Below are 24713 nucleotides of genomic sequence, written 5' to 3'. Positions count from 1 at the left end.
GCTTAACGTTAAACTCTGAGGTCGTTTAGTGGCAGGAAATGAGTGTATAATGAGATCAACATGACAGTATAAGCCACATGAAACACACACACACACACATCCGTGCACATCACACACACACACAGGAATCTCTCACACAATATCTTTACTTCCTCTGTCCATCATCAGTAACTATGAATCCCTACCCAGATCAGCTTTTCATGCTGACGCAAAATGAGTGATGAGTGTTCTAAATGTTGGAGCTTTAAGCCCTTACCACAGTCAAATCCCCCCAATCTCCTTTGAGAACGTTCTAATGTGGTGGGACTGTGTTTTAAGTACAGCACGATCAAACTCTAAATGGTCATCATAATCTCAACCCTGGGGATATACTGTTCCTAATCCTGGAGTCCTACAAATCAGTGCTGCAAAAATGAAGCATAATCTCATTCTGTGTAATGTGATCGGTTACTCTGAGTTCATCTTGTACAAACTGCAGTGTTGTTTGTTACTGCAACACGCAAATACTATATCAGCAAGTCATTCACCACTGGTCTGCATGGGAAGTGTTTTTCTGGAGATATCCGGAAACCATCATTTGGACAGCTGCAAACACTATATACACATAAAAACTGTAGATAAATTAACTCAGAACGTTTTTACTTTGCTAAGAGCTAGTTCCAGGACAAGGTGTCTACTTCAAATCTGAACCAAAAGCATTGGGTCTGGAAACGAGGTGATTAGACCATTAGGTGTGTGTCAAACAAGGTTACCCATCACACAAAATCATTTATACTTCACCCACATAATAAAAGTAGTTTTGACGGGCAGAGATATATATTTTTTATTTATTTAACATATGAAAAGTTAAGCCTCTGAAAGTTGGTATTGGGTCAAACTAAATCAAAACAGTATGGATGTCTGTAAGGACGCTCCTCCATCTCCTCCTCACTCCATCTCCTCCTCACTCCATCTCCTCCTCACTCCATTACCTCCTCAGCAAATGGACTTTAACAAAAACATAAATATAACACTGTACAGTGCAACATCAAAATTGGTTTCATAATTCTATTTCCAGCAAGCATCAAATAAAACAAATGAAAAAATTGCCTCAGGCTCAAAGTAAAGTCATTTGAACCAATTCTTTTTCTGCAACGTGAAAAAAAGCATTGGTTCATTTCCTGTCAGTTGAACTGGCACGTGTAGGGATGTGTGCACACCTGCTTCTCTGTAGTGTAGTGTTTTTGAAAGGTCCTGACTGATATTCTAGGTGGTGTGATTACTACGTGACACCCTCTCCCATATAGGACAAACAAACGTGGCCATTAGCACAAGGTAAGAATGAGAACATATCTCATATCAATTACTACCACATTTTTCAGCTTTACAGTACCCAGCCTTTCTCTCTGGGTGCAATTATAACCATGCACCAATTTGATTCCTGAAAAAGATAGAGGGCAATAAACTAGTGAAAGGTTCTAATAGGATTCAAATATGATGATGTATTTGCATGAGAAGAACGTATTGAGGACAAGGGCAGCCTGAGATTCGACTGCCTCTTCATCTGGACGGCAGAGGTTTATATGTTGTCACCCTGTCGTGAAATGCAAGCGCGGCATGTGAAAACTCTCTCCGCTGTGCTTCTTACTCTCTCTCTCTCCCTGCTTGCTCTCTCTACGTCTCTCAATTTAAGACAGTTTTGCGTTGGGAGTCATCCTCGGTTGGCTATTTGTGGCTGAGAACAGCAAGAACTGAGGAGGTGAATCTTAGGTCAAGGTGATTTGTCCTGTCAAGCGACTTCAAACCCCATCCCCCCTCTCTCCATCTCTCTAGTCCTCGGGTAGTTCAATGACAGGATTCCACACTACTACCTCATGTGACACTTCTTTTTTGATGAGGAACCGCGACTGAGGGATTTGAGGGAACCATTTACAGATAGGAGAGAAATATGGAAGTCACAATTTTGCTCTTCATCTGAAACATTAAAAACATTCTTGGACAGCTACCCCGACAGACTAAAATCCAACCAAATGGCTAAAAAGATCTCTAGTCAAATGAGAGCAAGTAGCCTGAGGAGGATTTGATTCCATCTGTTACACTATTTGAGACCGGAAGAACCCTTTCAGTTGAATGTGTCCAAGCCAACCTTATGAAGTTATTTATCTCAAACATAACAGGCCTGAGAACCCACTCTTGTTTGGTGTGATCAAGTTAATTAATTGCCCCCTAGGCATCTCCAGTGCTCTGACAGGAAGATAAAGAAGGCCTTGTTCCGTCAGTGCCAAATGGCAGGCTCTAGTAAAAACAGAGAGAAGGTCAAGACGTGGTGTTGGGTGGAAAGTCTCCAACACAAGAATGATTAAACGGCTCATCCTGAACTTGAACAAATCATGTTTTTTTTCTCACCCTCTTTCTTTCTCAGCTTGCCTCAGAGGGACAGCAGACATTAACCAATTGAGGTGATGAAAAGGCATTCTATCAATGTCAAATTGTACGGCCATTTTTTAACAGCTCCTCTCAAGGGCTTGTCTTCCGTTTACATAAATTGTATCTGACTGAAGCAGAAGGCGCAGCAGATGCAACAGTAAAGGTTTTGGGATTTGTACGAGCAATGTCCATAGATTCACTACATAGGTCATTTGCATTCATTTATTTGTGGTGTAGTTTACATTTAAACAATGTGAATGAATAATAGTATATATGTTATACAACATTTTAACATGTTATGCAAAGAAACAACAGGGATTTTGTTGGTAAAAAAAATCTGATTATGAAACACTGCTGCACAACTGTATGTTTAACACGGAATTTTGAATCATTACCGCAAATCCTTTTAATACACACCACTAATCTCCAATCTTTGCGTATTGCTTTTTTGTTATCCTACTGTAGTTGGTATGATCCCAAACTTAAAACCTCCTCCTTGTTTGATTCATTATAATCGGTTGTAGACTCTTTTCCCCAAATCCAATCACAAACCAACAAAACAAACTACACAAAGTTAACCGAATAATTAGAATGTTAAACAGTGTAAGGCAAATACTGTGTCAAGTACAGGATCATCAAGAGTAGCCAGTGGCCATTTCCCTTTTCTCTTCCTTCACCCATGTCTGAGTCTACATGGGAGATTCCACTGCATTTTTGATGGAACGAAAAACACAGTCCACCGCTCACATCAAAGAGAATACCACTCTGTTCACCAGCTTCAAACATACACAGATGAAGATTAAGATGTAAACATGCCAGCAAAATATATTCTCCAAAGCACCATAGGGGATATGCGAGCAAATTCAGGAGGAATCAAATGGCCGGACGACAGTTCCTCCTCTGGGATGGTAAAACCTAAGAGCTCCTAATGAATAAATACGATTCCAAGATTTCTTTCAGACATTATGGGGCCACCAAGACATTTCAAATATTCTCTGAACCAAAATAAACTTGGGTTTGATCTGGTGGCATTTCATTTGAGAGCTGTTTTTGTGTGTTCAAGCTGCTAAAAAGCAGACAGTCAGTGCACCTTACAAGCAGCACAAACTGTTTCCTGCAGTTGTGAAATGTTGCAACACTGGAACAGTAAATATACACAATGCGCTAACTGAATGAATCTGGGTCTACAGCTTGAGCTTTGTTTGGCCCCTTCACAGCACCTCACCACATACAGTGTCAGGAGTAAGCATGAATATTGCAGGAGGCCTTGGGGAGGAGGAAGGGGGGGGGGTACGTACCTTGGCTACCCTGTTAGCCACCTCACGGCCCACCATGAGGCCCTGGACAAAGGTCCGGGCAGCTATGAAGGCCCTGGTGACCTGGGCCTTGAGCTTCCTGGGGACGTCTCCGAAGGGCTTGAGCTGGTCTGTGTATTTGCTGATGCACTCCAGGTAGTCGTCTGAGAAGTGGTACTGGGAGTTGAGCAGCTGGAACATGCGCTCCAGCAGGCGAGACCAAAAGTCGTTGAGCATCTCTTCCAGGTTGACGTTCCCTCCAGTGTAGTAGCGTTTGAGCTCTGTGAAAAGGTCCTGGAACACCTCGGAGTTCTGCATATAGAGCTTCCCGTACGTTCGCGTGAACATGTCATTGAGGGACTTCTCCGAGTTGTCCAACAGCTCCAGGAAAAACTCTGGAAAGGAAGACAACAAAATGAAAGTTAAATGGTTATCGAGGTGGGCACACATTTTTTCCATTTATCTGCCAGTTAATATTCTGCACTTCTAAAATACAAAGGCAGCTTGGTGTCTAACGTGAGTCTGATTTACAGATGTGTTTTGTGTTATTTATGTAACTATATTTAACTATTTTAATATATTCTAATGCCTATTTGCAGAGGACAGGGTCTATCAGTGATATTCTTGATTATAGAGAGAGTCAGCCTAATGCATCAATAATTGAATAGCTGGAACAATGGCCCACCAGCACCATAAATTATTAATGTAAAAGTTCTGATTGCATACTGTAACACAATATTCACAGAATGTAGACACAGACACCAGTAAACATTAGCATCCTGAAAATGTTATTTACTATAATCTTTCCACCAGAAACATTTATTTTTCACAGAAGCCATTTTTCTCTGTATAGGCAGATGGTTTATAATTGAATATTGTTGTTACAGTCTATAAAAACAGGCAAAAAATTATTTGACTTTGTTTTAAAATCATCAAACATAATAACAGTCATCATTGTCCCAGAGAGTTAATGGTAGGCTGTGATATAATCAAAGTAGCAATATCATGCAGGACATAATTCTTTTTTTTTGTGCTTGATAATGTCGCAAATTGGTAATTTGAAAGAACCGTGTCACACACAAATACACAAGCTGTAAAGGACACACACCCAACCCCCCCCCCCCCCCCCCAAATGTTGACTCCAGGTCCATGTCAGACCTAAACAGCTTACAGTACATTCTGTCAGAATTCTCTTGTGTAATATTTAAAAAAGCATCAACTGCAACAGTTGCTCGAGTTGTTTACATGATTCATACCAATAAAATGTTTGTTTCACTCGCATTTGTCTACATGGCTGGCTGCTCGTGTGAGAGCTCTGACATACTGAGCAGTGAGACGACACAGAGTATAAACAGAGGAATATCACTGAAGCCTTGCTAATAGGACCTCATGCCCCAGAGTCTGACAAACAGCACAGGCATAAACATAGGCAGGGGGATCATGAAGCGACCCCCCCCCCCCCCCTCTCTCTCTTTCTGTAAACAAACACCAGAGACAGCTTACATGTGACATGCCTGCTAATCAAACACTTTAGAGCAGATAACATGTTTCCATCCTGGTATGTGCAGTGGGATAATGTATTGTTGCACCATGGTAACGACCACTGTGAGCCTCTATGTGGTGGAGGAGTCTGGACATAACAAAGCTGCTTCCCCTCCTGTGATAATGTGGATAACCTTTAAAGCACGGCTGATCAATGCTGCCTGCGGGCTTATTTGTTTGGTTTCCTGTGGTGTGGAGTGACAACAGCCGGACAAAATAATCTATGATGAAATGTATAATTCAGACTAAAAGTGAACTTTCAAGACAACTTACTTGAGGTAGACAATTTTGCTTATGGCTACATTTACCCAATCAATAAGATAACAAATAATATGAAATAACTCAACATTAGCTCTGTGATGCAAACAGTAACATTGTATAAAAAAAAGAAATTAGACACAGAAAATGCACATTAATGGCACACCATGAAAACCAGCAGGGAGCATTTATAAAATGGTTTCTGTTACAATACACATCCTGTCCTGTTTGCAATTAAAATGATAAGGGATCTGGCATCGGTGATGAGCAATAGCCACATCAATAAGGATTGATCTGTAGATCCAGTGAAGCTGTAGTGCACAAGGGACTATATTATGTTGCTAATCATAAAAGTCACTAGTGATTACAGTTACAAGGGGGATGGTTGTTTCTGGGTGTTGTTGCACAGCCCCCGATAGCTCTGCTCTTGTCTTACTACACAGAGAGAAGCTGTTACTTCACATGTATCTTACAGATGGTGAATGTGACAAGGACTCACACTGTATCTAGAAGCCAGTACTGTCTGATGGTACATTAGGATTTGGTGGTGTCATTTATAAAGAAGGAAATCAAAGTTGCTCATTTTATTATTATATGACGGTGTATGCTTTGTTATATTTAAGGATACTTTCACGAGCACCTTTCAATATAAATTATTTTAAAGGACAAGGTGTTTCCGTATGGGTAAGGATACGCTTGTTTGTATGAGAGTGATGTCCATACTAATAGAGGTGTACAGAATATATTATAGGGGTGTCTATCTTGAGGTGCATGAGTTCTGACAACAGAGTAGCACCGAAGGGGAAGAAGGATGGAACCAAACACAGTGTTGCTTATTCCGTAATTGGTTGACCCTAACTCCTTCAGTTAGTTTAACCTCTTACAGCTGCAAAACATGTACTATATGGAAAGAGATGCAGTGTGCCACAACATTTTTCATATGGCATCGATTTTCTCCGAGTGGGAGCTCTTTGTCTAAGAGAAAACAACGTGAATTTTCAGACTGTGTCCAATCTCAGCAAACAGCTAGGGCATGTTCTTTCCAGACCTCCAACAAGGTGAACCTGACACCACAGCCCAGAGTCCACTGTCCATTTAGACTAATTACATCTCTGCTCACTGCTATCATTTTAATGCAGCCCAGCATTGATGCTGCTTATCCAAGTCAAATCAGAGGGGTCGTATTGAAGTTCAAACACTTGGTAAGTGCTCATTAGCAGCCCGGTGCACTGAGACCAGAGCAGGGAGATGTATATCAGCCCCTCCCTTCTCTCACTCTCCAGGACTACTGGCTCTGGCCCTGCTCTCCTCTCTAACTGGACCACGTCTCTAACAGCTACATCACCTGGTTTCTTTCTACAGGACTGACCCAGTCTCCAGTCACTCAGTCTAGTTTCTCTGCTGCACAGCCTCCTGTGATTACACCTCTATGTGTTTAAGTAAAGAGAGCCTGCAGGGCTTTTCCTTTCAAACCAAACCGGGTCATTTGTCTATAGTTATGAGTCAAGGGCACAAGTCCCGTATCCAGCACAATCATTTTAGCAGCTCTGGGGGCCTTGAATGGAGCAGTGAAGATTGATTATTATGATAGAAGGATATCACTTTCAAATCACAAAACTGAATCAGTCATTAATCTGATAGATGTAAGCATTGTGAATGCATAGTATAATGAATGTTTACAGTCATTTAGCAGCATTTTCTGCAACTGATTTGATAAACCAGACGTGTTCATGGGGTTTCTTTGACTGATCCTCCCTTTACAGAGGGTAAAACGAATTATAGCATTTTAAAATCCATAGCAGGTTTGAATAAGGTGGGCCACAACTTTGGCCTGGGGTGATCCTTGAGATGATGCATGGAAGTCCATTACCAGGATTCCCATGAAAGGAATCATCTACATTATCCAGAGCTATGGAGTGGATAATGGACTTTTTTTTCTCTGAGTCATGAAAGAAGTAAAGTAAATCCACCAAAGAAGACAAATATATAGCATATCGCCCAATAAAATATCTTTAACTACTAAAAATAGCAGTGATGGAGGGGTGCTTAGAGACGTAGACAGGGGTGAACGTCCTCACTAGACATAATTAATTGAGCCCTGCATAGGCTAATTGAGTCTGTGGAAATAATTTGAGAGGCCATTACCTATGTGTCACATGTAATCATATCGGGCCTCTCTCCAAAAGCTAACAGCATAACATACCATAATCAGTCTATTCGTGTCCAGAAACATCCGTAGCTACCACTGGGGTATAGTGTGATGCTAGAGAAATCACAGCATTAATCATGAACTGCTGTGGGTCTAGTTGTTTCCTTGTGATTATTCCTCATCTTGAAATGTGTATTACTGTCTCATACACTAAAATAGCTATTCCATGAGAATAGACTTTGTTCATTACAGTCCTATTTAACAATGCAGTTTTTCTGACATTAACTCATTACAGGTAACAATGTGTAAAATAAATTGATTCAATCAACTGTCATTAGCCCACTTGTAATTGTTGAAGACCAATGAAAACCTAAGACATGACTGATCATCAATACACAGATGAAGGGTTCACATAGAAAAAATAAAATCTTAACTTGATCCACCTGAAAACATGATATTGCAATACCTGATATTGCAATACCTGGGTCTTTCTCTGGTTCTGCCTTCCTTCTAATGGCTCCATGTTGATATTATGCTCAAGGGCCAGAAGACGCCAGTGGAGGTCACGGTGGCTGATCACCTATGTGGTGGCTGAAGGACAGGACCGCTCATAAACCGCTGGACTGTGGTTATCGATTCAGCCATCAAAAACGTTCCTCTTGTTCAAATGATTGACTGCACTTGGCCAACTGCCATTTATGAAGCACTGAAGCAGGTAGGACAGAAGCCCCGATCCAGACTTTGCAGATCTAGGATTACAACCCTGTTCCATGCAGCAGCGTTGATGTATTTCTGCCACTTTAAACAGTGACCCCTCGCTTTTCTTGTAAGTATGAATTTTTTAGTACTATTGATCAACTCTGTCAATTTGCTGCTGTTCAAGAGACTAGACTCACATATTGGGTCTGTTTCAAAATAATACTTCTTGTAAGAAATCATGGTGCAGAATTTCAAGAGTGGTTATGACATACTGTGTGTCAGAGTGTAATTCTCATTTCAATGCCTCTGTGTTTCCCAGTGTACAGACAGCATGTGAGTATGAGCCTACAGCTAGTATTGAATGGGTGCTGCATTTCTTGGGAATGTCATCTACAGATAGGGTAGTATACTGTATCTTACAATTTGTATTTACTACTTTTAGGTATCATGCTTTTCCAGTAGACTAAGTGCAGGTCATTAATATTAATATTAATTCATCTTTTTATTTTTTTTGTCCACTGTTGACCTAAATACAACTTTTGATCAGCTTTAGATTTATGCCTGCTTAAGGGGGAAATATGGCAAGATAAGTACAAAACAGTTTTGTTTATCATGGAGTTGACACCAAGTGAATAATACTATCTTCACTTCCCCTCCCCATCTTGTCTTCAGGGTTATTCCCAAAGGAAAACTCCCTACTGAATAAAATAACTGATATGAATATAGAAATATTTAGCTCTGCAAAGCTTGAATTTAAATGAGTTTGTATCTCAGCCATCACACCGAGAGATTAACCTTGCCTGTGCTTAAGAGCTGAATTCCACAATTCTACCCATCTTACTCAGAGGGAGAGAGAGAGAAAGACAGAGTCAAAAGCAGCTTTTATTAGCATTGTACTGTTAGGGATGGCTCTACAATATTGGGAAATAGTCACTCTTTATGCAGTTATCTCTTATGTGCAACACAGAAACTGCCACCAAATAAAACATTAAACACATTTCCGAGTTATTGATTTTTTTTTTTTACAGTTTTATGATCCGTTATCTTACAAATGGAGGCGAAAATGTTGACTTAATTGCACTCTTATCTTCAAATACATGTATGGGATGTTTACCACAAATGTGTCACTCAGAATGTGCCACAATAATTTAATAATAACCATTACCCTCTAGCTCTCTCTCTCACTCTTTCTCTCCAATAGGTTGATAGAACACTATTCTTATATTATTCCTTTCTCTAAATTCAGTATGCTACTGTTTTCCCTATCCCTAAATATGTATCTGCCAGATGGGATAAATGCACATAATACCAGTAGAGAACTTGCACATACTGCCTGTGTGTGCAAGTACTCTAAAGTCTACCCATACACAGTTACACCATTCTCTGTCTGCCATTACATGTGAACACGACACCAGGAATAATTCAAGTAGAAGACTGAGCAGGTAAAGAGGCTGTAGAGCTGGAGGGTACATGGCACCTGGAGGTGAAAATCAAACTGGATGTTAGTCTTACCTTCACAGACAAATCATATCACCCCCTTTCAGTAGTATCTCATTCATGCATTATTTCACACTATATTACCGAATATTATGATTCAGTAATGACACACCTTGCCCTTCCTTCTTTGAATGGACATTCCCCCATCTCATTTGTGCTCTACTGAAGCTAGTCTGACGGTGAATAATCAATTTGGCCTAATAGTGTAGGATGGAATTATTCCCTGCTCTATCCAGTCTAATTAGACTAAATAATTAATATGAATATTAAAGGTGACCTCCCTGCTGCTCTGAAAATGACACATTACCCATGGAAAAGGAATGAGTTCACATATTTATTTCACTTCATTAAACTGCTTGGCAAGCAAACACTGAAGGTGGTTCATTTTTCATAGGCCCATATTCATTCAAACTCCTACAGTTTCAAATGTGGATAATTAGGATCTAAGTTCCATTAGAGGTCTAACAGACCTTGGTGACCAGGGGGGAAGGGGGTTATGACTAAGGTTTGACATGCAATGGGCTTGTGGGACTCAATTATTGGTAGGAACACAAGTACAGTTTTTAACATAGAAGTGGACTAAATATACAGGTTTTAGGTTGTGGGAAAATACAAAAATACCAAGGGTGCCAGAAGGCACAATATTCCCTGTGTTCACAAGTATCCAGGTAACATAGGGGCAGCTACTTCCCTGACCCTTCAATTTACTTTCTCCACATTGGAAAGAAATTGCTCTCAACTTTATTCTCTCTGTCCGCTCAGCATGTAAACCTAACCAAGTGTACAATTTCCTCCACTTTCAAAATAGAGTCTATCCATACCAGGATTTAATAAGATATCTGATGTCACACGTGAAAGCCTGCCCTATCGCCCAGGCATGTTGTCGCTAGCTGACACATTGACGCCAAGCGAGAGATCTAGAAACGAGAGGGAACAGCTTGTGTTGTCATCAGTGGTGACAAAATCCTGTAGTGACAGTCACTGGCTGTATTTAGAGGGCAACGGATGAGCAACATTGCGCTAATTGAATTAAAGTGACATTTGATATGTGAGCTAGTCGTTTAGCATTGCTCAGTGGGGATTGAGAAGGATTATAATGTCAGCAAAGTCCATACCACTGTGAGCCCAGGCCAGGACATGGTCAACTTCAATCACTGTAAACTCCATTGGTAGTCAGGAATGCTCTCCTAATAGGTTTGTATATTGTGATCCATATAGTCACGTTAACCTCTGCCCTGCTGCAAATTAATTAGCTTGCTTCCTAAACACTGCCGGACATCAGTGTTTAAATTGTAAGAGTAATTGGGTACAAAATATGAAACTAATTGTTCATTGTTGAATATTAATTTACTTTCTACTGCAAATTATACTGTGAGCATTCTCACTGAATGTTGCTTCACCATGCAGTCAAACTTATAGTATCTACATTTAATGACTGTGTGCCTTCAATAGTTTCAACCTCATTAGACCACACTCCCTAACATTCAGCTGTTGACAGTGACTGAAACCTTTGTTTTGTTCTTTTTGTTTTGCCACAGATTCATTACCTGAAAAAGGATGGATGCAGTATGTGGGTGTATCCTGCCAATTATGCAGATTTTGTTTTCTAGTTTTGTATGCTACCTTGTTAAGTTAGCTGGAGTGGACGAGCAGTCCTTAGAGACACATGGTCTCCACTCCCTCTATTTTTCTCTCTGGAGGGATGCTCCGCTATATCCCTCTAGTTGTAATCAAAGAAAACACGCAATCCATTAATGCTAAATTGATTGCATTCTATTTTGAGACAGTGAATGATATGATACTAGCATCCTGAGCAAATATTCTTAGTGCCACAGGTCAACCACTGTGACTAGTTTTAATACTTTTAAATATGGTCTAAGATTGGTCTCAGAACCACATAGTGGCACAGGTGGCGTCATACAGTAACAACAACATCGTTTTTCAAAGTATTGGATTCGGAATTGGATGCTTTTACCACAAAAATATTGAACGCTGGGATTTTTCACATGACTTCGATTCAAATGGACTTGACCTTGGCTGAAAAGTTATCTCTGTGGCTCCCAGAGTGGGCTGAGAGGGTCAGAAAATGTTGCGGCAAGGTTGCCCACCTCAGTGTTCACAGCAAGTAGGGGGGACAAAATTGCACTCAAATGACCATGAACTTGTGTTTGACTTTGTGTAAGGCTCTAGTGAACAGCAGTAAACCCACCGGCTAAGTTTTAATTCATTCTCTGCTCTCAAGAGGCCAGTCCAGCATTGGAGCTCATCTTGCCTTGACTCGCCACACAATCTCACAGCAGCTGGGACTCTGGAACCAACCGATTGTAGAATTCTGGTACAAACTGCATTCTAAGGGTAAGGACTGAACACCTGTCCTTGCTCTTGTTTGTAAAGTGGGTGGACTTTTGAAGAGATTACATAAATAAATATTATCCATAGATTTCACTTCAGGGAATGGTAGGGATTTTCTGAATGTTAAAAATGACTCTCACAAATAATGTGTTTAATCATATTCATTTTCATTTAATTTTCCAACACTACAGGAACAATTCCCACAGTGCATAATTCAAGCAAAGGCCATTCACGTGGATGCTTAACAGACTGCCCTTTTTGGAATGGGGTAACACAGAACACCTCAAGACCCTGCCCACACCACTACTGTCAATGTAACAAAATCAAAGGTTCTGAATCATCTTCAGTAGCCTTGATCCACAGGCCAGACTTCTTCAAGGATGACACTGCTATTTTAGCTGATGACATTCAGTGAAACCTCTCTTTCATCTGTAAAGAGGGGATAAGGTAGACTAGTGTATAATACCTAAAAATTGAGAAAATAATTCCAAACATATGCTAATATAGGAGTATATCAGCTGACGGCATCAATACAGGGTTCCCATAATTAAAAGCTCTCTGTTGAAATATACAGTGTAACAGGAGACAAGTTCCCACAGCCCATCCATCACATCTTGGCAGCTTCTTTATAACATCTTTAAAATTAAAGGTACACCGGCCTCTGGCTTTTACAAGGAACAATTGTTTTGTGACAGTCCAGTGAATCTCTGGTGGAATAGTGGGGGAAAAGGTTGAGCAGAGGAATTTTATGCAAAGGGCTGACAGGCTGAATCAAAAGGCAGCCTGCTAGCTGTGCTTAGCCGGATAACTTTGGGTGTACTTGATATTATCAGATTGTGGCAGAGCGGTCAAATATTTGTGCTGGATAATGGGTTTTATACATAGCTGGCTGGAGCCACCAGCCCAGAACACCTACAAAAAAGTTTGTAATTCAGCACTCGTCATTACAAATGCTTGGTGGTGGCCAGACTGAACATCTGGCTCATAAGATAAAATATAAGTAGGATGTCAATTCATGTGGTGCATGAGATTTGGCTAAAGTATAGTATATATGCAGTAGTATACTGCATGGAAGTACTGTATTGAGGTAAAAGTCAGCCAAGTCATTCGGTAGGAACAGTCCATTTTTAACATGTCAACCCATGTCACAGATGAGATGACATTGGTAAGTCTTGAAATGAGGATTTCAGAGGTGTGAACCAAGCACAGAGTAGCATTTGGGACACAGTGAAGTACATTTGAAGCACACCTATACATTCACATGCCAGAAAAAGAATAGAATTATCTAATAATTCTTTAAAAAAAAAGTTTTAATAAAAATGAGTGAATCTATGGCACAACCACTATAAAAGAAGATTCATTCCTCGAGTTAAAGGATATAGAAACAGGACGCTGTCAGTGCTGCGGTGAGGTACTGCTGTCATTAAAGCCTTATGACTTTACAGGAATTTATATCCTTTGGAAACCACAATACCCACGGTGCAGTGCAAAGAAACAACCCATTAAGAAGCAACGTTCCAGTAATAAATGAACACAGACATGTTAGTTGCCACTGTTTGTTCTTATAGCATGCTGTTGAGGGAATACATCCATGCAATAGTTCCTAAAAAAAACTGTAACTCTGCTAGATAAGATTCTCAGAAACACAGATACTGCAAATCCATACAGTAGCTGCAGTGACTATCTCTGCATCTATGAGGGGTCTCCTGTGTTTCTCAATCAAAACCACATTCTATCACATCAATTATACAACATAACAATTATTAATGAACATGATAAATTAAATTTGCATTGGCCACATTGGTATAGAAACTCTCATGTGGTTGATTCAGAAGATCCAGCCTCAGGCAGGGAGAGTGAATGATTTAGTGATAATATTGTTTGTAGGTCTGTAATACATTCCATTTTACTGTACATGGAAGATGTGTTACGAGCACATGAAAAGACTCAGGAATTTCAAGTTGAATATAAACAAAATCTTTAAATGATTGAACGGATGAACCCTTGTATCTCTGTCTTCTCTCGTCAGCTGAAGACGACTCGGAAAGAAGGTTTTAAAGATGCACATGGCTGTGTGTGCAAGTGCACGCACATCCACCCAGCAGCACAAAGTGAGAGGGACAGGTGTGTGTCCCTGTGGTGCGGGGGGGTTCAGCAGTCCCTAGCTCCTCTGTGGGAGCCCGCTGATGTTTCCAGCTGTGGAGGGGCCATCTGCTGCCTCTCCTTAGTTTTAATTAGCACCGGGCCCCTCTTTGTCATCACGCACCCCCCTCCTCTCTGTGGACGCTCGGCTTGATTGGGAGAAACAACTCCTGCAAACTCAGGGAGCCTGCAGATAAACACACCGTAATATCTCACTGGGGTTCTGATCGTTCCATTCAATGAGAACATAGCGGGTGTATTAAATGTTGTGAGTGTGCTGAGTACATGCTGTTCTTATTTACTGTAGTCCTTAAACTCCCAAACGTCCCTCAAACGGGTGGAGCATTTAAGGCGTAGAGGTATGAGGGAATGATGTGTAACAAGTCTCGTTAACATGGCTGCAGATTTCTAGGTTCCAACGATAATTTTACTTCTACACATGAACCCCACACATGTAACCAAATCTCCAAGTCCAGCGATACCAGAACTAAATGTGCTGATAATCTGATCTACTGAGTAGTCTTGTCTTCCAGTCTCTCCCTGATGGTACCAGGCTGGAGTGGACTGGCTGGAGGAGGATCAGGAAGATAGCCAGTCCATAAAAGCCTGCCTGCTTGCCTTGCCCGCATGTCTACCTCAGGCCGTCTGCCAGAGAGGTCTTATCAGTGCAGCAGGATTGAGAGTCTGGGAGTCTGGCACGCTGCATCACTGGCTGCTCCATCCTTAAATGCCTCCGTGTGAAACTCTCCAACTGCAGCCAAATGTGACCTGTCAATCACAGGCCTCTTCATCAGAAGGTGACCTGTTGTCATGGAGATGCTGAGAGAAGAGGGAGGGGTCCAGGGCCAGTCAGCAGACTGTGAACAGCAGCCCTGACCCCTGACGTGCTCCCAGGTGGTACACAACACATTAGGAGTCCACGTTTTACATTGGGAGTGCATTGCTCAGGGGCACAACGGAAGAATGAAACCAACATTCCTCTATCTCATGTTGTGGTATGTAGCCTTGTAGGCCTAGACAATTGTACACAAAGAATGGTGGCCCTGGTGGTGGGGTGGCAGTGGAAAACAGCACTATAACTAGCCACTGTTCAGGCAGAGTTCTTAGATCAATACTCAGACATCAGGTTAATTGATCATGACTCAGTGTGTATTTCTAGGAATGCAATAGAAATCAATAAGTTTTTACACTGGTAACATGAGGATATCGAACACAAGGCTTCTTATCTTTATCTACAGTAAAAGATGAGCAAGGTGAGTGGGCTTTATGTTTCATGAACTTGTATCACTCTGGCAGCTCCTCGGTCTATATAGTATACAGAGAAGGATGCTGTTGTACATGAAAGCTGAGGTAGCTTGGGCAGCAAAGACATACATACAATCCTAGGTATGGTCATATGAGGTATTTTCCCTTCTATGCAAACCTATATTCCCACAACATTGCCTTACTCTAGTCTATCTTCTATCCTCAGGGAGTTTTTCCTCATTACTTTTTAAGCTTGAAAATAATTGACCTTGAGGAAGTTAATTACCAGTGTGCACTGTTGCATTCTGGGCCGGCAGTGAGGTGAGTAAATGGAAGGAGGAATTGTCATCCTTTTTATCCTCCCTCATTTTTCAGGTTAATGTGTGTAGGCAGAAAGTGGAATCACCCCAGGGTGCTCTGAGGTAGCTAATGTTCACACATCGATGAGAACATTACAGGTGCATGCAACAAATAATGTCACAGGGTAACTAGAAAAGCATCATCCTTTCATCATTCTCTGAGGTCTTGGTCTGGTTACAACTGTTTGCAGTTACAATTCAGCCCAATGCGAATGTAAAAGGTTGCATTAAATCGTTACATTGTCCCCATCTCTTTGAATGTTTGCCCTTCAGCACAAGTTAAAGGACAACAATCTAAATCTTTTTAAAATATTCGTCCCACAAAGCGCCCATTTTACCACCATGGGGAAATCTTTAGGGACAATGAAGAAAAGAATTGACACTTCTTTTAAGCCAAGCAAAAAAAAAGTCAAGGACACTGCCACCGGCATAACTTCCTCTGTACTACATGAATGCACACAGTCAGCATCTCATTCATGCAGCGTACAAATGTTGTGTATGGGTTGTGTTGGTCGGCCATGCCATATTTGACTAGGCTTGAAATTACTCTGACAACTCAATTGAAGGATCTGCATATCAAATAGGCTTTCATCCGTCCAAGCGGCTTGATGACTAATTGTGATTTCCACACCATGGTGCAAACAGGGTTAACAGTCACAGCAGGACAGAAAAAACTGCTTTGCTTAAGCCTCCTGTGTCCATCTCAGAAATATGTTGCAACATAAAGAATGGTAGGGAATCTGGCAGGTAACCAATCTCACTCAACATCTCATGCAAAGTGCCACAGTACTATCAGTACAAGAAACACAACTCCATTAGAGGGTGGTGATTTGTCTGTTTGATTTCAAATACACAATACAAATATGTGTTGTATTTGACATTGAGGTTTCAAATGCAACGCTAAATGACTCAGGGTACTAATGTGTTATTGATCAACACAGCACAGCATCAAATCTACACCCAGAACACAGGATTACGAGTGATTATCAAACACAGGATTCACATCAAAGAGCCCTCTGCCGACCTTTGAATCTTTCTCAGATGCACTGTGACACACATCACAGACATGGCGACTGTGTTTTCATAGACCGAGGCTGATGTGATGAAAGGGCCCAAAAGGCCAAGTCTTGTTTAAATGGCATTTTGATGGCATTTCTGTGGCCTGTTTAACCTTTGGTGGGTTTTATTTTTTCCCCCAGATTACATTTTCTCCACTCTTCCTCTCTTTCTGTCTCGCACATTTCTCCAAACCCTCCCTCCTTTTTTCTTGTACCGCTGCCTTAATAATGCTAAGGTGCCCAGCACTTCACTTCATGGAAGCAGTCACAGTTGAACCACAGCATAGTTGGCTGTACAGTGTAATTTCCCATAAACACGGCGGCATTCAATCAGGTTTATACCCCCCACCCCTCGCACCGTTGGTCAAGATTAGAACACAGGAGCCTGTCAGCTGATCCCAGATTTGTGCCGACAGAGGACTCTCTACGGCACGGTCCAGATGGAGGAAGAGGATGACAGGCGGAGTGGGTGAGCCCCAAAGGCCTGATCGTATACAGAGTGGTGTTAACAGCTAGACGGTCTAGACTTTGATGTACAGTTCGTGTCTGGCAGCAGTCCTGTAGAGGCGTGTGTATGCGTGTGTAGGCGCGTGTGTGCGGGCGCGTGTGTGTGTATGTGTGTGTGTGTGCGTGCGGGCTGGATGAAATCCCAGAGATGAGCTTCCTGAGGGAGGGTGACGGACACACCCAAGACATTATGCGTGGATGTGTCTGACCTCAGTGACAGCTGGCTAGAGTGTTGTATTCAGAGCGTGGCAGTGCGGCATGGTGGACAGCTAGCTGTCACAGCCCAAACATCCTGTAGCTGACACCAAGCTGTCACAAAGAGACAGGGCCATTGGGTACGCAACTCAATTAAGAGAACATTTTAAAATGAATTGGGGAAGAAAATGTCTGACTGTTACTCCTCAAAAAGAACAAAATGATAAAGTACTGCGCCAGTCAACATGAAAACGTATGCATGCTGTTAAACTGAGACGTTACATAGTACGTTTTCTTTACGGTATGAGCACCAGTATTGTCCGATGGTTTGGCCCATGGCACTGCTTCAGATGCAGGAATTTCGGGTGGTTAACACAGCTAAGATGAAATCTCATCATGTGAGCACTGTGGGCCACTCCTATAACGCCTCATCTCATACTTTCATTGGATTGTTGCCGCTCAACAAAACCCCACGTGTCAGCTTGAGAAACTATCATTTTGTTGCCAAGGCCAATAATGCAAACAATCCCGCTTCTTAGGGTGAATGCGGCCAGAGATCCATGAACATCCTTGTATGTCTCATATTAAGTGTCAACTTTAGTTACACTACCTGTGAAGAATGGAGGAGGCGGGTGTGGGGGTATTGCAGTACAGCAGCACACCTGCTGAAAAACTGATATACAATAATATACCATCAAATGACCTTGCTTGCTAATACCCTACCCATATCCTCAATGATTCTTTTACGATCCTGATAGTATATTCGACTAAATGCACCAAGAATCAAGGCTAATTACAAGCTCATTAAATTGATTGTAAATTGACTATGAAAAAGTGTTCGTATGCATGTCCCTGAGGTCCGCAGTAATAAGGCTCCACTTAATGCTTAACTTTCTGTACAAATTATATTCAATTGACACCCAGTAATAACAGGAGGACATGCATCTAACTAGAGCAAATGCCGTGGGGTAGGAGAGGGATTGAGCCAATATTGGGCAAAACTTCAGATTAATAGACTTCATTTAAGGATGTCATGTTAGTAGTCTTCATACATGCTTCATACATGCTTCATACATGGAATTTAATGACGCCTCTATGAGTTGAATGTGTCCATTACAGAGATGCCCTTTTGAGACAAGGACTCAGTGAAGACGATTGACATATTTTAAATGGAGACCTAGGCCTGTATGTCTGCCTAGAATATATACTGTCAGTCTAATGACAATAGCACCTCAGATGAGAGCTCTCAGGCCAGCAAAGAGTTCTGACATATATCTACCCATAAAACAGTGAAGTTCTTTCGTCTCTCTCTCCCTTGTCCTCCCTGGCTCCTGTCACAGTTTTTCCTTCAACTGCAGATGATGGTATTGTTTTACAGACCTCTGGCTCAATTAGCTGGAAAGTCTTCTCTTTTCTATCCTTTCTTATTGATTTAGACAAAGTGAACAGTGCACTATTCACCCCGTGGATGCCTACTGTACAGACAGTGCTGGGGAAAGAAAATCAAGCACATGATCTACATCTGTAAAAGACAACATGGCTCATTGTCTGCTTGAATTTAACATTCTCGATATCCCTCAATGTTCTGACTTTTTAATAAGGAAAAAATAAGCATAATGTCTGCATAATAAAGGACATTTTGATGGTTCAGTTCATTTATATACTCATGAACTCATTATTCCTATAACAGTAATAGCTTTTGTGCCTCAAAAGTAAAATAGTCAACAAACTAACGGTCCTAATGACTTGATCAGATACAGTAGAGTACTCACACAGTCACAAGGCAGAGTAGCAATTCTTCTAGGGTGTTTCACTTCATTATGTCTGGCATATGCTTCCCTTTGTAGGAGACAGTTCTACCTATTGTATCTTGTGAGATCTGCCATGCGGCTCACTGCATACAGACATAGGGGAATGCAATTAGGGGGGGTTACAAAAATCAAAGCGATTTCCTCCCATAACCAGTGTCTCTTCCTTTAGCAAGGCGCAAATTGGCTGCACACAGAATTACATCCCTGTGGCCCCGTGTCACAGGCTAAGCAGCTTTGTCTCAACCTGGCTGCTGGAGGGCCTCGCAGGGCTCTCCAGGAAGGCTTCCATGCAGAGGTTTGTCAGACCAATCCATCAAGCAGAGCTTTTCCTGGGTCTGAGTGAGGAGGTTCAGGTTCCCAGCAGACAGACCGTGAACCTCAGCCCTCTCACATGATGGGGGCGCACAGGGGTCATGTTGACTGCATACCTCCGCTTACTAAACAGCTGGATGGTTCCGCTACAACCCAGCATAGAAGTTCATAGGGCACTAATTTCACATCTATAGAATTGCCAGACAAGCTCAGGGCACTGACCTGTGACTACTAAGCCTGCAATAGTTACGTTTCAGATCTGTTAGGAAGGAAGGAAAATCAGCAATTATATTTAAAAAAAATCATAAAACAAACGACACATAGTGAATAATAAATGCTCTCTAAACTATGCAAAAGTTAAGGTCCTTTTCACTAAAGCTATCCAGTCAAAAGGCAAGGCTGGACCAGACAAGCCCATACTATTTCTATTTCCCATTGTTTTGAATAGACTGAATTGAATTATGAAGGGAACTACTTCATCTGGAACGTGAAGTTGCCCCAGTTTAATGGACTATTGTTGATAAAATAATGTAATTTACTCCACAGTGCAGCATACACTGTATATGTTTTCAAAGCTTTTTCTCTGGGCCACGTTTGACCATGAACTGACCCTGTGTATTGTACTCTAAATATTTCCTTTGCAAATATGTCTAAGTCTCCGTCTCTGAACCCTAGAGCCAGAAGCGGATTATGACGTCTTCTTAAATGGAGACTGAGGCTAGAACACCCAGGTTAGGTAAACTACCCAACCTCAACAAAACATGGAACATATTGCAGTCTGCTGTATTATAAACTATTTTACTTTGAAGTTAAATACATATAGAGAACAATATACTGCATAATAATGTGAAGGCTTTAGATAGTGTTGACAGAGATGATTTCAATTAGAAACATGATCTGCACTACAGTGCCCTTGAAGTAATGCACAACAAAATCACAGGACCTTCCTAGGAGAAAAGAAAGGTTCCAGTGTAGTTTGGCTTCAACAGCTATCCCCAGCGATCACTTTCATTGGACAGGCCTTCTTATTATCGGGGGGGGCAACATTTCAAATATCAATGGAATGTTTCCTTTGGGTCTTTATAATGTATCTCGATAGCATCTAGTTTCCAAATATCATATTTTAATGCACCATTTCGTGAAGCAAACAGCAAAAAAAGATCCATGCAAAATGTAATTATAGTCTAGCCATACATCAGCTGGCTGGATCGTTTTCATGAGAGCCTTAAAAAACCCTGCAAGGGAAGCCATGTGACGGAGCCTATGATATTTATTCAGTCTCAGTTCAGGTGCAGTTAAAGTCTTCTCCTTCACCATAATACTACACCTTTCATAAAACAACAATTCAATCAAAACATTTGGACACTTTTTTAACTGCCATGCAATACAACTTTGCAACATATTTTTGCCTAAACAGTTCAGATGTTCAGATGACCCTGAATCATTGTCTCTCCTCGAAAACCAAACCAATTTTTCATGGGGAGACATATGATCACAGGGAGAGATAGAGAAGCTCAATAAAATCACAAGAGTTTCCCAGCTCAGTCATTCATTTCCAAAAGCACAAATAATGAATGTAATATGGAAATAAAAAGCTTCAATGGATTAGTAGGATAGCCACAGTCTGTATATGAGAAAAGAAAATAGGTGTCTTTGCGGAGAGCTCATATTTCATCCGTGTCAAGTGAGAGCGAGATCTCAGCTGCGAAACTGGGCAAACTCAATATCCTGAAGCTGGGATCCTCGCAAAGTGAATTACACCGCTGTAGATATTTCTGAATATCTTGCACCCACCTAAAACAAAAAAGATTAAATAAATAAATGAAAAGAGAAGGGAATCAGATTTTAGAGCCTCTTTTTCCAATTGCAGTCTGTGAAGAGGCCGATTTAACACAGTATTCGTGAGGCGCAGAGAAGCTAACAGAGTCCGGGCCACACAGCCTCTCAGAACCATCCATCACGATGGATGAACTGACAGAGAGAGGCACCCTGCCCCACATGATGGAGGCTGCTTCCAACCATGAGCTAAAGTGCCTCTGGACAAACCCCATTCCCTCTCTGTCCACAGAGAATCACACTAGTCCTCCTGATATACAGTTAGGCTGACGTGAAAACATCAAAACAATGCTTATTTATTAATGCATGCTTTCAGGAACAGCATGCGTCCATGGTTTTAGTTTAATTGATACTGGACGTGCCTCTGCCATTAGGGGTTTCAACTACGTCAAGGAAACAACATACTCTGTTATTCTATTGACAAACATTCTGTGTTGTGCAACAGATAAGAACAACTCAATGGCTGATAATAATATTGTATATTAAAACATATTGTGTTTTTATTTGATGTTATTGGTTTTCTTGTGTGTCCTCAATCTAACTTCACTGACTACCAATGCAGCTATAAACACAATTATGCATTCAAATTAACTATTGTTTTCTAATTTGATTACTGTCATATAAATATTTGGTTTTAATAAGGACCTGTGATCCACCACCAATTAGCAATAATTGCTACTCTATTTGAGTGGCGTTTCATTTAGCAAATTTCTTATTTTCAAAAAGTGTTAAAACGCTTGTTCTGACAAAATATGTGATAGTAATTCCAGTTCATAACTCCAGTGGGGAAGTGGGGCAAGTTTAATGAGGACCTTTGAGATGCCGTTTTGATGTTATCATTTGAAGTCAGCAGTGAATTGTGGGCATGTTTTTTTCCTTCTTCTCCTGTCTAAATTCAACTTGTTAGCTCCTTCAATGGATGGCATCATGAATAACTAATGTGAAAAGACTGAGTTTGGGATATGAGTGTGGAAATCAGTCTAGTTATGCGTTGGAAACATTTCCTTTGATAAAAAACCAACATACGGCAGAGTTCCTTCTGACCACAAAGATTAATTTAGATATGTTTGTGGAATTTTTATTCTTACATTTTTGGATTCTTGAAATCGCATAAAGGTCCACTGAAGGCTGCAATGACCCTATTTCTGCATGTGTGTAATTGTGAGAGTTGAAAGAGAGAGAAATAGAATGAGAAAGAGAATAGCATGGTCAAAACTTTGATCAATTGTACCCTTTAGGTGACCATGGCATGAACTGCGACAAGAGTTACTCAATCATTGGAGCTCAGTTTTCTTCCTCTTGTACTCAGGCACATCATTGTAGTGAGAGCTAACAGCTTAGCCGTTGCACACCACGCAGATATAATGATGACTACGTCCAACTTACAATGACCCTAGGAGTTCTCTCCTCCCCCACTCCCGTAGGTTTGTTTGTTATGACAGTATAAACCCTTTTATCATAATTCTGGCAAGCCCGTCTCAAAGGGTAGGAGAGAAGAGGAATGATAAAGAAACGATTTGAGTAATTCAATCGGTGAAACCGTTTCTGTGTCTTGTCAGTGTCAGCTCTCAGGATGTTTGTGAGCAGGGGAATGTTTGATGAGAGGTGGGACTGCACATGGGGGGGTCAGGGGTTCACCTCCCAGTTACACGGCTCCGTTCTCCTAAGGGTTGGACTCCAGAGCTGCTCTCTCGAATGCCAAAGCCTTGAGAGCAGAGAGGAGGTTGTGGAGGGCCCCCTTGGCACTACTGGACAAGAGGGATCCAAGAGTTTACGCAAGCAGGGCTGCTGCTCAATCCAGAAATTAACCAGCCAACCACACCCTCTAATCTGGTCACATGGGTGTAAAAAGGAGGCCCTGTGTCAAACCCAAACAGACCCTAATAAGCTTCTGGACACCATATTCATAATGCCATTATTCCCATGCTCTTTTGTACTCAGAACCAATTGCTAGTTTACACAATGACTTTGCTTTTCCATGACGATAGCTTCGGCCAAACCTTGTCTACTTTTTGAATACTTTATATATACCTATGTATATTATATTAATAAATCATTGAACATCTGCTGAGCATATCAATGCCTATAATAAGAGTGGCATGGAAAATAAGCCTCATATTTATCGAAGCATCAAATAAACACATTGTTGTGAATGTTCAGTGGAAGAGAACAATATCTTAGAATCAGAAAAATCAGGCAACACCAAAAGGCTTTAGCAAATACAAAATGAGCTTTTCATAAGCTGTAGTGTAACTACTCCCAGATGGAGAAGTGGATTTTTAACTGGCTTGCATCCAGAAAAAAAACACTCAGATGCACTTTCAAGCTGATGTCATCAGCTGATGTAGTCAATTTTGACCTGCCACGGTGATGATGCAACATTCTCCTTTCCCACATGGAAAATCTGTAAACATGAGTCTAATCGGCAGTGCTTAGCTCAGGTCAGGTTAGAGGACCTGATGAACTTCAACTGAATACTACAGAATACTAATGCTCTCAAAGAGCCATGCCAATCCTAAGGGATCCTGTCCACATCAAACCAAAGTCCTGTTGAATAGGCTGTACCCCAAAGCTGTGGTCGGCCTGAGAATCTCTTTACAGTACAGAACATCCAATGGACTGGAACACGACCAAGACTGTCGCTATGGGAATATGAAAATATACTGAGATGAGATGGGGAAAAAAAAATAATACTTGAGCTACATGATGAGGCCACGGAAGAAAAAAATAAAACTATTTGCCATAATCCTGCCATGCAACACATACTTACAGCACAGCACTGAGGATTACTCAATAATGCATCAAAACCCACAGGCCTCCGGGAAGTGGACGGTCGGTAATCAAAAGTAGGAGTTGAGGATTTCTAAATAGGGCCCTATAAATAACTGGGGACAGAAATGAGGACATGTAAAATTGATGAGGGATGGATTCAAACCCCAAGAGGTGGGAAGAGCTTGACGACAGGAGAGAAGAAGGAATGGGATGTTGAATGGCCTGGCACAGTAGGCGGCCATGGAAGATTGAAGTGAGTAGGACAGAATGGGCAAGCA

General features: G+C 41.3%; 1 protein-coding gene across 2 annotated transcripts in view; it reads right to left on the bottom strand.

Annotated features, from left to right (window-relative positions):
* Positions 1 to 24713, bottom strand: part of gpc6a (glypican 6a) — a 76624-nt gene that overhangs the window by 34329 nt on the left and 17582 nt on the right. For both annotated transcript variants that reach the window (XM_062447050.1, XM_062447051.1), the window contains exon 3: positions 3705 to 4096. In XM_062447050.1, the coding sequence (XP_062303034.1) occupies positions 3705 to 4096 (392 nt within the window). The remainder of the gene's footprint in view (positions 1 to 3704; positions 4097 to 24713) is intronic.

The sequence above is a fragment of the Osmerus eperlanus genome, chromosome 21, assembly GCF_963692335.1.
Source record: "Osmerus eperlanus chromosome 21, fOsmEpe2.1, whole genome shotgun sequence".
NCBI classification, from domain to species: Eukaryota; Metazoa; Chordata; class Actinopteri; order Osmeriformes; family Osmeridae; genus Osmerus; species Osmerus eperlanus.
The sequence above is the reverse complement of the archived record's forward strand: the minus strand, read 5'-3'. Positions and strand labels throughout refer to the sequence as shown.